Source organism: Pyrus communis, chromosome 13 (genome assembly GCF_963583255.1).
Source record: "Pyrus communis chromosome 13, drPyrComm1.1, whole genome shotgun sequence".
NCBI classification, from domain to species: Eukaryota; Viridiplantae; Streptophyta; class Magnoliopsida; order Rosales; family Rosaceae; genus Pyrus; species Pyrus communis.
This window is the reverse complement of record NC_084815.1, coordinates 20,269,084-20,282,553: the sequence shown is the minus strand read 5'-3', so window position 1 is coordinate 20,282,553 and position 13,470 is coordinate 20,269,084. Positions and strand designations below refer to the sequence as shown.

Here is a 13,470-nt window from a genome sequence, read left to right as displayed (position 1 = left end):
TCCACACATGTTAGGTGTAGTGAGATTGTTAAGGATTTGCTAGGATTTTAGTGAGGGATTTTAATGGATTTGAGGGTGGGTGGTATAAATACCACATGCCATCAAGAATCCAACCCTCCACCTTGTGATTTCAAAATCCAATCGCGAAGGCTAGAGTCGAACTGAAGAGGCATTCAAAACCTCCATGGAGCTGTTGTGACAAAAACATCATTAGGAACCATGCTTCTCAGGTTCACTCGAGTTTGTGGGAACTGAAAGCTCGATATCAAAACTCCTTTCCTTGCCCACAAGCAGTGAAATAGTTTTCATGGCATCTCGGGCTTCTTTTCTCAATCCAATGCAGGCCCTCGTTCATTCATCTCTCTCAATCCGAATGCATGTGGTGTTCCAGACCCATCTCTGAAGTTCTTGCCCGAGCCAGTTGACATACGAGCTTCTTCGAATGGATTCCTTTGGTATCGTTTGGTATGCAGACGGGACGGGATGGGACGGGACGAGATGGGACGGAACGGAACGGAGCGGGAGCAAAGATGCCTTCGGATGGAAACAAGGAGGAAGAAGAGGGAGACAGAGAGGTTATAATTTTGTGTTCCACAGATGTGGAACAAGTCTTTCCAGAGGGGGTGAGGTGGAACGAAAATTCACCCAAAACTCGTCCCGTGGAACAGCTCGTTCCACCCGTTTTAGGCGCACCAAACATGGGACGGAACGCCTTGTCTCACTCTGTTCCGTCCTGTCCCACGTACCAAACGGTACCTTGCTGCCAGGGTCGTGATGGCTAAAAGGCTTTTACTACATTTGTAATCCTATTACAAGGAAGTGGTCAAAACTTCCCAAGCCAAATGCGGATCACGGATTCTTGTATTTGACATGAAGATGGAGTGCGCACAACTCGGCAGAGGATTTGGGACCCTAGGTATGATGGATGGAAAGCTATGGATCCATACTTATTATAAACATGTAAAAGGTTTAACAAAAGTACCAAAAAAAAAAAAAAAAAAAATCTAAAAATCTTAGGAAATCAAATGAAGAATTCATATAAATCCATAGAAATCTGTAATACAATTCCATAAAAATCTATCAAAATCCATATGTAATTGTGGAATCTATTAATATTCTTTGAAATCGATCACCTAAAAAAGTACATTAAAATCCTCTAAAATTCAAATTGACTACACCCCTAAGTCAACATTATTCGAACAATCCTCCGCAACAGTAAAGTATAAACTTTGGATAATGTTTGTATAACTCCTTCTTGAGGAATGAGCTTATTTCTCACTTTTAAATAATATTATTTACCGTAAAAATTTATAATTAGAATTGTTCCATTTCTTAATCTTCATTTGAAGAACATTCTTACAACAAATCATTTGAATAGGAGCTTGTTCAGCCATTTAAATGTATAAAATAAATGGACAGTTCATCATGAATATGTTATTTAGTACATAAATCGTTAATTTATTCAATATATATGGATGACTAAGCAATCTCTTAGTTGAATGATTTTTTGTATGGTTAATCTTCAAATAAAGACTAAGTAATTGAACGGTTCTGATATAAAAATATGTTATTTGCATGTGGAATAAAAAACTCATTCGGGAAGGAGAAATGCGAGTATTATCCAAACTTTAAATGACACTTACAGTTGCTCTTATGAGTTTTATTTTTTATTTTTTTATTTTTGTTTTGTTGTAGAACTTTTATAAAATGAGCGTGCATAATTGACATGAAATCGTGTAATGAATTTTCTTTCTCACTAGGCGCACACCTTCTAAAGAACAGACAACAGTGACCGGATTGTCACTAAGTTTTCAGTCAGAAATGACATTGCATCATTGGAACCTAGTTTTAATTATATTATCACGAAATCTATGCTGAACATACTTGCATCCTACAAATATATGTTGTAAAACAAAGTATAAATTACATTACCATAGAATAATAAAAGTATTTAAAAACTTTTAAACAAAAAATTATGTCAAACTATGACTTACATGAACGAGCAGTGTCGCTTTTGAATTGGGACTTCAATCCTTCAAAATGAAAACCACTTCAAATAGAGTTCTTCTTGGACTTCTTCCACTTGAGATAGCTGAAAATAGGTTTCTCAGGAACAGGAATCGACTTGACAACCCAACCAATTGGCCAAGAGACTGCTGCAATACCAACACAAGCACCCCATTGCCCCCAATTCAACCTTTCTGTATCTGAAAACTTCTTCAAAAACTCCACCATCACCACCTGCAGCAAAATTGTGACAGCAATAATTCCCAAAAACAACTTGTTGGTGTGGATTCCTCTGAACACATTCTTCTTCTCAAGCTTTCTTGCATTGAACTCATTGAACACCTGGCACAGCACAAATGTGTTGAAGATCAGTGTGTCCTTCACCTTGTCCTCCACACTGAAGATCGATTTTCCTTTGAACTGCAATGTCAGGAGGATTGTAATCTGGTAGAGTGCTTGAGGCAGGAGGTTCCTCCACATTATATTGGTGATCAGAGGCTCTGTCCTCCCGACCGGCTTTTTGTTCATGAGCTCTTTTGTTGGCTTCTCTGTGGCGAGAGCCAGAGCACCTAGTGTGTCCATGATCAAATTCACCCACAGTAATTGAACAGCTGTTAACGGGACTTCACCAGCGGAAATTGCTGCTACAAAGTTGATCACCAGCGCTGCGACATTGACAGTGAGTTGAAATTGGATGAATTTCTGGATGTTTTCGTAAACACATCTTCCCCACCTTAAAACCGTGGCCACCGAAGAAAAGTTGTCGTCCATGATCACGATATCTGAGCTCTCTTTTGCAACTTCTGTGCCTTGAATACCCATGGAAAGTCCAATGTCAGCTTCTTTCAATGCAGGCGCATCATTCGTGCCATCCCCCGTCACTGCCACCACATGGCCTAGTTGTTTCAAGCATTGCACCATGAGAAGCTTGTCAAATGGGGAGGACCTTGCCATCACACAGATTTTGTCCACCTTTTCCATTCTTTCTTCTGGTGTGTAGTTGCGAAATTGCACGCCTTCTATGACCGCGCCACTGAAGAACATGTCCTGATCGGGCTTGAGGATCCCGCATTCTGTGGCTATTGCTTTAGCAGTGAACACATTGTCGCCTGTGATCATTTTAACATTCACTCCTGCATGTTGACAGTTTTCAACAGCCTTCTTCACCCCTGGGCGGCATGGATCTTTTAACCCAACAAAGCCTAATAATGTTAATCCATCTTCTTTTAGCAAATTTTTATGTTCTTGATCATCCACTTGCTCTTTTACCTCAACTTCTTTATGTGCAAAAGCAATGCATCTGAGGCTGCTCGCGGCCATACCTTGAATAATCTGGTCGAATTTCAATTTTGCGTCTTCATTGATATCTTTAACAACTCCAGATGCATTGTAGTAACTTGTGCACATTGCTAATACCATCTCTGCAGCTCCTTTCCAATGTGCTTGCACAGAATCGTCGACCTTCCGCTTCATCAAAACCCCGCTTCGTTTCTTCTGCGAATTGAAGGCCTCGACATAGAGAATGCTACAACTCTTCATCACTTTCTTCATATCCATCTTCGCTCCACGCACTGCCCACGAAAGAATCGCCTTCTCAGTAGGACTCCCAGAGATTTCAATTTCCGAACCCGAATTGGGCCTAAACACACTCCCGGTTGTGTTCAGAGCAACCCCTTCATAAATCAAGTTACGAACAAAAGGAGATATAGATGAATACGCCTCTTCTTCCACAGGTTCCTCACCAAGCCAAAATTTGGTCACCTTCATTACATTCATGGTGAGAGTGCCTGTTTTGTCGGTACAAATGACGGTAGCAGACCCCATCGTCTCACAAGCAGAGAGCTTCCTCACCATCGCCTTATCTGCCATCATTCTCTTCATCGAATACGCAAGCGTTAGAGTCACAGCCAGAGGTAGGCCTTCCGGAATTGCCACCACAACAATTGTAACCGCAGCTGCTACAATCCCTACGACTGCGTTTAATATGTCGTCAACTTTAGTCTTGCTGCCATTATACTCCTGGTTTCCATTCTCGTCCTCTGTATTTCCAGTGAAGTACCTAACCATCAAGACAATCAGGACTAAAAAAGCAACTACCAAACCGACTTTACCAATCGATGACGTTAGCTTGTTGAGCCGAGCTTGCAGAGGTGTCTCTTCACCATTGTCGCGGATGATTTGGCTCATCATTTCGCCCCATGTCGTGTTCATTCCAACAGAGGTGACAAGCATTCGAGCATAGCCATCAGCCACTTTTGTGCCGGAAAACAAGAAAGGATTCTGGTGGTGACTAATTTCGACATGATCACTCTCCCCTGTCATGCTTGATTCGTCTACTTGTAACGAATGGCCATCTAGAAACAATCCATCGGCCGGAACTTGGTCTCCTATCTTTAAACAAATGACATCACCAACTACAATTTCGAATATCGAAATCTGCTGGCGCCTGCCGCCTCTCACGACTTCGATTTGAACATTGTCGCTGACTTTAGACAACTTATCAAACTGTCTGTTCTGTCTAAAATTACTCACAGCAGAAACAGAAATTACCAGAGTGATTGCAAGAAATATGCTTCCGCCATCGATCCATCCTTCTTTTGGGCCGTGTACTTTGATTCCCAAGCCGAGAGAAAGAGCGGCGCAGCCTAGGAGGATGAGAATTGTGAGGTCTTTGAAGGCCTCCCACACAAAGTGGAAGAACCCTTTTGTTTGTGGCTTCTTGTACGTGTTAGAGCCGAATGCTTCGAGTCTTTTTGCAATGTCATCTTCAGGATCATCGCCACCATGGATTCCGTGCTCTGCGTCGGTTGTGAGTGCTGACGCAATTTCTTCAACCCCTCCCAGCTCCTGGAGCTGCTTGAGGTTTTTCTCCTTGACAAGGTTAGTGAGGGTAGTTTGTTCAATTTGGAATAAGCTATCTGATGACTTGACAGTAATGGCCTCGTAAGAGCGAGATCGAGATATTTTGGTGTTTTTGTATTTTGGCGGTGAAAGGTTGAACGCTCTGGAGCAGTAGATTGTGGCAAAAGCAGAACGCCATTTTCTTTGGTGTTTGGTAAGAGTGCTTTTTGGAACATCGATTCCAATGCAAGCCAACTTTGCATGCAGTATGGTAGACATGCTAAACTGAAAAGTGCTTCCAAGTTTAGAAATCGTAATGAAATTCAAGGCGGCAACCGCAGAGATAGATGAAAAGACTGCGGTGGCCAAATATTAAGCACGTAACGATTACTCAGTAGCTAATCTCGCGTAATTTAAACAACTATCGACCGGAATACTATCACGGATTCCCAACAGAGGTAGAGAAAAAGCTTTGGAGATGAACGAAATCTATCTCAAATGGCAAACAAATAAATGGAAGCAATTGTTCCTCCTCATAAGTTCGCGTGATGCTTATAGCCAGTTAGTTAACTTAGAGAGGAAGAGAAGTTCAGTGGAGACGTGCGTGTCACCGACGGCATAAAGTTTCCCACGTAAGTATTACTTCTTTCCCAAGAATTCACAGCCAATGACAAACATCATGGCAGTAGCTTTCGGAAACCAAATAAGTATAAAAAGGAAGACGGACCGCCATGGTATAATGGAACTAAGGTCGGTTTTGAAGACAACATAATGAATATCTTGAGCGTACAAACTGATCTGATCTGATGCTGACGCCTGTGTTTTTGGGCAAGATGAGAACAATGTTATATCCTGGAAGGTGCTTTGGACATTACGAATAATGAATACGTGTGCTTCTTTTTCTAAACTATTTCGCATGCAACTTCTTCATTATTATTCGTCATAGGTGGGATAAATGATTCTACATCATGGACGTGTTATAATTGGAATTAAGGAAAGGATGGAACGTATTCGTCATAGGTAAAAAAAGCTCTTTCTTAAAAGAAAAGACATTTTTTTTTCGACAAGTGTTCTTAATGGGCAATCTGTAAAAAAAGAAAAAAAGCTTAATACTTCATCTGTAAGTCTGTAAAAAAAAAGAAAAAAAGCTTAATACTTCATCTGTAAGTCAAAGAGGCTTGTGTTATGTTCTGGTCTGTGATGGTGTAGCCTCTCTTCCCTCCAAACTTTTTTCAACAAAAAAAAAAAAAAAAAAAAAAAAAAGAAGACTTTCTTAACGTATTTTAGGGAAAATTATAAAAATAAAAAATTTTCAGATTAAACTCTTTGACTATTTGATATAAGTTTTTTTTTAATCATCTATTTTGATTATTGTAGTTAGTTTGATTAGTTGTACTGGCAAGGGTAATAGAAGAAGAAATAAAAAACGTATACTATTTATAAAATCACTAAACAAAACATCATAATATATATCCAAATATTTACATATGTGTAGATAACTTTATCTATTTATATACAGCAACCATAATCATTCTCGACGAGTTTTCATATTTCAAAACCGTTCCATCATGTTATCCATATTATTGAAAAAATTATTAAACTAGAGAAAGAATTACTAAAAAAATTGTAAGCCCTAAAACTCAAGTATGAGGTAGGGTAGAGTAGAAACAAAAGTGTATAGAGAATAACAGGGTTTTACAAAACTTATTGTTCTTCGTTCAATAAATTTGGGATTTGAAATGGCTAAATATATGAAATTCAAGAAAAAGAGGGGGAATAGCTATATTAGTGCACAAGTGAATGACGAATTTTTTTTTTTATAACTAAAAGCGAATGATGATTTTAATTTAAAAGGTTATTGATTTGTGATAAATGACCATTTAATGTAATATTCTTAAATTTTGGGATCAAATTGTTGGATGAAAGAAAAGATACTAATTGAATTTGTTTAAAGTGTGAGAAGGATTGCAAGGCAATAGAAATAAGTGTAATACTAATTTCATTTTCTCAAGTCAGATACGTCTAGGTCCTTTCTGCCAGTGAACGGAATTACATGAGCCTTGAGTGCGTTTTGTTCCCATCCCAACCCCACGGCATCCAAATTCCAATTGGAGTGGTCAATGGGTTTTCGTCGACAGAGATTCAAAATGTTGACTCACTTCAAATTCATGCACAACTATCAATTTTCCATATGTTAGTGCTGTACAACACGACTATAATATGAGAAATTTTATTTGAACTTATCTAACCTTTTTCTACACTTAACTTATTCTCTTCACCCATATTGTTTTTTATTAAAGAATTAATATATCTTTAAACCCAAATTTATTACCTAAACTACCATCTCAAACCCAATTCAAAATATAAAATTATCTTTACACTCGTTCCCTTTATAAACTAACATCTCTAATTGAATGTTTTTTTCTTTTCAAAGAGGCGTCATCTGCCCCTCTATAATTGCATGCTGTATAGGACTAGCATTTCCATGGCTGTTTTTTTTCTTTATGCTACCACAACCCATCCATGGACTTGGGATCCAAGAGATCATTCTATAGACTTGAATTTGCCAAGAGAATGTTATGCAAGCTCCAGTTCAGTCATTTTTTAAATCGAGCATTTTCATGTACTTTTTAAGAAATTTTGAAGTGACATAGGGCTGGGTGTTTTGCTGCTATGTTAATAAACAAATAGGAGCTATTTCGAATAAAAAATGTGCAAGACATGCCACCCGCTAGTTCGTGGTTAAGATTGAGCAATCTTTATTTGCACCAAGAATCAAGTTTTATGTCTTTGCAATACTAATAAAAAATCCTTGCACTAATGTTTTGAGGTGCATACAGACGGCAGAGAAAAACAAATACAATAATATAAAAAGTGTGAAATTTAATCCAAAGAAAGAAACCTTGAAAGAAAAGACCCACGCACCCATTCCCATGGCGGAAAGAGAGAATATTTGCATCAGCACCCTATGCAAAACCCTAAGTTCGGCCAATCAGCACTTTACTTGTGGCCCGTGCCAGTCCGTCAGAACCAAATGTCCTTCCCTTGTAATCATTTCCCCCTAATCTCATAATCTGGATGTTCACATCCAACCCAATAGTGGACATAATTTGTAGTTGATAGAATGTTTTCCAAGAGTTCTTTACATGTCCCAATGTTCATTCCGGAAAAGTAGTGCTAGCGGACCGGCACAAGTACAATGTGAGCACAAGACGAGCTGTAAACTTAGGTATACTAAATTCCGTCCACCATCACATTTGTGAAACATATGTAGTTTGTTGTGATTGGACGTATTCGAAATCCAGAGTCTAAAACGTGGAAAAGAAAATGGCACAAGCACATAACATAGTTGATTCTAATATAGTATTAGTGTTGTGTCACTAGATTGCACAACACAAAGCCACGCATGAGCGTCTCATCCGGAATTTGAGCAACATCCATTTAAACGCCTCTTGTTTGTCTGCACGGCGCATGTACAAATTTGGTTGCTAAAAAGACTTAAATAGCTAGGTTAATATAGCCTAGACCCTTGAATAAACAACAATTTAATTGATCATGGGATTCACAATGTTTGCATTGCTTGTACTGCAGGATTTGGATTAGTTGATCATGGGAAATGAGATGGGTAACAACGACACATCAGGTTTGAGAGGTATGCATGTATCATGAGATTTGCAATTGCATTCTCCTGCAGATGAAGAGAACACAGCAGTTGGTGAAGTTGCCGATAAACCAAGTTCCTCGTTTGCAGTAGATTGAGCATTATAGCCAGATTTGTCGGTATAAACTCCATTAAAGCTAGAAAATACTATAAGAGCGGAATAGAAAAATGCAATGCTAAAAGAGCGAAATAGAATTTATCAAACAAGACGATACAAAATGCGGTTCAGAGTCTCTAGAACTTGTCGTCGTCATTCAAAATATCGATAATTCCATCTCACATCATTCCTAACTTACATCAAAATGGATGAAACTACTCTCCTTCCCCTAGAAGAGTACACATACAGATAACAGAGGAGCTGCCCCGCAGTCTGACCTGTGCTTAACCACTTGAACTTCTCAGCCGTGCAATCAATTCATCCTGCACGCATTATTTCATGGATGAATAAAAGCAGATGAAGGTTTTATCTCCGCCAAAATAACAACAAAAACGATAATGACGCTTTATCGGATCTCAAGTGCCAACAGTTCACAACACAATAAACCCCCCATTCCGGTAAATATGTAAATAGGTCCTCTAAACAAATACTTAGATTTGAGATTAAATTGTCTTCATACTTACCTTTTTCCCCTTTGTCGAAAGACCTTTAGCCTTCAGAAGGGCACGGAGCCTCTCTACAGTTAACCCTTGGAAGTCCCTACTAGATGATGCTTGACTGCTTGATCCCTCTGCACGTTAAAGCAATTGCAAGCTATAACTATAAGGGTACAATTGATTCATGGGAAATTCAGAAAAACAGGACTCGTTCAATGTATTACTTAAAAGCTGCTCTAATTGAAGAAGCATTGGGTCTTCTAGTGAAGATTAAATGGGTCCACCCACTATGCATGGAAGTTACAAAGATAAATACATCTCTAGAATGCGATATTATAATCATAGATGTCAGCAAAAACAAGAGAAATTGGATTAATATATGATTTCAAATTGTACACAGAAGTAATAAGATGGCAGAACCTTCGGAGTCAAAACTGCACATCATGAAATTCATTGCACCATGCAATCATTGTTGGTTGGTAACCAATTCAAACCACAAGGAGACTGTAAAATTATGCAATTGACCACCAATTTCACATATGAGAGAAAACTTGTACCCTTTGACAAGTAATAAAGGTGATACAATTCAAGGACGCGACTTTACAGCATCACAAAATTATGAATTTGAAAAATTAAAGTTAAACGTAAAAGATAGATATCAAGGAACCACCACACTAAACCCCTTATAAAGGGTAATGAAAAGAAAAAAAAACATTCTACTAAACCCCATATAAACGATAATGAAAAAAACATTCTAGTCATTGAAAACTGAGAACCCAATTCATCCAACACAATTCTTTTAGTCAAAAGACTTGATGATGACTTATGTCTAACTGATAGCTAATGCAATATAAAAGCCAAAGAACCTTACCTTGTCGAGAACTAGTTTGACTAGTGGCTTTCTTAGCTGAAGCCTTGCTATCCAAAACTCTTTCAGCAGGCCTAAATGATAAACGAAAACAGGTAAACGAGACTGCACACAATCTTTTTCCATGGTCAAATTGAGACTGAATACAATGATAAATATAGAAATGAGCACCCAAAAACGCTACACCAAGGGATGCCCATATGAAGATAATGAATGGTAAAAGGCAGTTATTTAATACAAAAAACCATAAGTTAAACCCTCAAAGTAATTAGTTCATTCAAACATAAACAAACAGGTGGATCTTATCAATAAAATCCATGTCGTACCTCTTTTTAGAACTTTCAGCTGCACCGGCGCTTTTTGCATCCTTTGAACTGGAATCTCCCTTCTGTTTTTTAAGTGTAAGTGATCTAATCAATATGTTCTGTTGGTTTGTCTGTATCAGTTGACCATCTGGATAAACAAGATCAAGCTGTAAAGTCAGAAGTGGAATAAACTGAATATGATAAACAAAAATAACAAATTTTGCAAAATAATGCATTAGCATAGAGCTAAATAAATGAATTTTAGAAACTTAAAAGCACATGTAAACCTGGGGGTGAGGTGTCATGGGTACATACATAAACTCGCACTCCGCCCTGAAAAAGTTCTGCAACATGTAAGCAAAACTAGGAGAGGAGTAGGTGGTGGAAGAACCAGATAGGAAGCAGACAATATAATTGGTCCAAATGAGTGAAACACGCCAAGAAATGCACCACAGAAAATTGATTTCGTAAAACACAAACTTGATCTAACTGGCTTCTCATATTAGAAAACAAACCTAGATACAAAACTATGCTAACCTCCTGCAACTTTCAAATTTTTAGACTTTATACTCTTTCCAGCACTTGATCAATAAATTATTGATTCAAATAACTTGGTACATTGTTGTTATCCGATGAAGCATTCTAGGCCGTAACCTAACACACCTACGATGCTCTCCATTGTATGCAGAAGGCAACACATTTTAATGCAATTGGGAAAAAATTAGCATTCACATGTACACTTGGCAATAGATAACGATTTGAAATTCAGTAATTGCCGAGTGCTTACAAGTTATATAACATGCAAAACCGAACATCTGTGAAAAAACATGGAAAATCCTCCACATATAAAATCAACATGGCGTATTCAAATCTACTTTCCCACATAAAATTGAAAACCCAATAGTCATAAACTCAATCAAAACAAAACCCAATACTTTTTACTTCTTAAGATACAGAATTACACCAAGATTATTCACAATCGACTACATACAAATGCAAATTATACAATTCAGTCTGAACCCAACAGACAAATAAATAAAAAGTCGAAGTCTTTACTCTCAATTTACTTCTTAGCTGTAAAATCCTAAGACCCAAATGCTTGTTTTAGTCACAGATTAATTGGAACCATGTGAAACGAAAAACTGATGAATCCAATAATACATCGGCAACCCAAAAGGAAAATACAAATAAAAAGGAAAGAAGAGGAATTTATCACCGGATTGGAGGAGAGGACGGTGGAGGAGAAGAGGCCGCGGGAGGGGAGGTTCTGGAGGAGCTTGGAAGGGCTGGAGGCCGTTGGATTCGTATCGGACGGCGGCTGAGAAGACGAGGCCTCCATGGAGGCGCGTGAAGAACACCTTGGGTAAAAAGTATTCACACAGGGGTAAAAAGAGAGACACGGAGGGAGTCAAACCATATGGGGTTCGGTGAGTGTGGGAGTCTAGTTTGATGACCAGTACTATTTCATTTCGCTATAGATACGGGGAGTGGGACCCCCTAGGGCCGCACGTGTGTAATGATTTGGCGGTATTTCTTGGTTTTTTAGAAAGATTTTTCCATATGTCCGAACCACCACATGTTATTATATTATTGAAGAAAAGTTTTTCTTTTCAAATGTCCCTCTAAAATATATGATTTTTCGGTGAGTGTAATGATATATGATGTTCAATCCGCGTATTGGGGAAAGTGCAAAATCACTCCTTTCTTTGGAGTAAATTTTTTTTGGAAGGGGGAGGAAGAGGGGTTTGGGGAATTTAAGTTTCCAACTCAGAAAATAGAAATTAATAACAAAAATGACTTACGGAGAACCATTTTCCTTTTGTGCACTTTATATATGCTTTTAATTTTCTTTTAATTTCATCCAAATAGTTTTGGGAAGAAGGGGTAATCGACATCTTTGCGATAGGTGAATGTTTTTTGCACTCGAAAGTGTCGCATGCTTCTCACATGACATCACTGAACGAAAATTTGGATAAAATTGATAGTCTTGTACAAGTTAAGAGGGGTAATCAGCAAAATAAATTATTCAAGAAAGTAATCAGCAACCTTGTGATAATTCCGAGGTATTTGGCAATTTACCCTTCTTAAAGGTTTTTTTTTTCCTTTAAAAAGGGGATAATTGGTTGCAAGCCACGATTATCCACCATTCTCGAACCCGGAAAAGTTATGGGGAAATTCATGAGTAGCTATGGTCATTTTTGTCAACTTTGTTAGAATTTTGTCAAAATAAGTTATGTTGGAAAGACTATTGATACAATTGGCGTCCCTCAACTCATCAAAACGTGTAGCTATGGTTCTTTTCGTCAACTACGTTAGAATTTTGTGAAAATGAGTTATGTTGGAAGGACTATTGCTACAATTGAGTTAAAGTTGAGGGACTAATGGTAATGTGTTTTTAGTTGAGGGACCATAGCTGCACATTTTGATGAGTTGAGGGACTAATAGTAATGAATTTTTAGTTGATATATCATTGCTCAAATTGAGTTTAAAGTTAAAGGATTATTGCTACAATTTATTTTTATTCATAATCCAATTATCAACATCCACATTGTTCAAATTAAAAAAAATGAGACTATATAGAATGGGTTGGATTCAACTCTTATCTTTAGAGGCCCACCATAGTACAGGTCAGCATTGGGCCTGGTATAATGTAACCGGACCCGGACCATACAAATTGCCCGCCCGCGGTTTCCCTTCCACTTTTGGAAACCCCGCTCGCCCACTGATTCACCAGTAACCGTCAACGACCGAACCGCAGGTAACATTGAGCAAAGCTACAAGCCTACAATCCAGTAAACAGCAACCACGTGTCGGTCACACTTCCACGTCAGCCGTTCATCCTCGAACACAGGGTGCGCAAAGCCCGCCCCGGCGCACGATAGCGTCGCCCACCAGTGTGGTCGGCATTGAAAACCGGATAAGAACTTTTCCTTAAAGTAATCAGAGGAATCGGATATGCATTGCCAAATAACAACTCTTAATAATTGAACCGCAGGCCCATCACGATCAATGTATCGTCGTCATCACAATCGTACACGTGTCCGAACGAGTAACTTTCAGTATGAGTATGAAAAACCAACGGCCTGGATTGCTCATGCACGACAAGAACACTGACGTGTGTTAGTGTTTACTTTATGATTTTTGTCGTTAAATATTGGCAGGGTGATCCAATCTTTGTCTGATTCTGAGTAACA

General features: G+C 38.4%; 2 protein-coding genes across 2 annotated transcripts; both read right to left on the bottom strand.

The window, feature by feature from the left end:
• Window positions 1-1,868: 1,868 nt before the first annotated feature.
• On the bottom strand, window positions 1,869-5,349 carry LOC137713639 (putative calcium-transporting ATPase 13, plasma membrane-type). The gene has a single exon (XM_068452965.1). The coding sequence runs from the start codon at window positions 5,125-5,127 to the stop codon at window positions 2,053-2,055; it is 3,075 nt and encodes a 1,024-aa protein (XP_068309066.1). The 5' UTR covers window positions 5,128-5,349; the 3' UTR covers window positions 1,869-2,052.
• Window positions 5,350-8,678: 3,329 nt separating this feature from the next.
• On the bottom strand, window positions 8,679-11,710 carry LOC137713510 (protein LOWER TEMPERATURE 1-like). The gene is made up of 6 exons (XM_068452813.1): window positions 11,493-11,710; window positions 10,564-10,609; window positions 10,298-10,424; window positions 9,975-10,045; window positions 9,131-9,237; window positions 8,679-8,929 (listed from the first exon to the last, which is right to left on the bottom strand). The coding sequence occupies exons 1-6, from the start codon at window positions 11,613-11,615 to the stop codon at window positions 8,891-8,893; spliced, it is 513 nt and encodes a 170-aa protein (XP_068308914.1). The 5' UTR covers window positions 11,616-11,710; the 3' UTR covers window positions 8,679-8,890.
• Window positions 11,711-13,470: the final 1,760 nt, after the last annotated feature.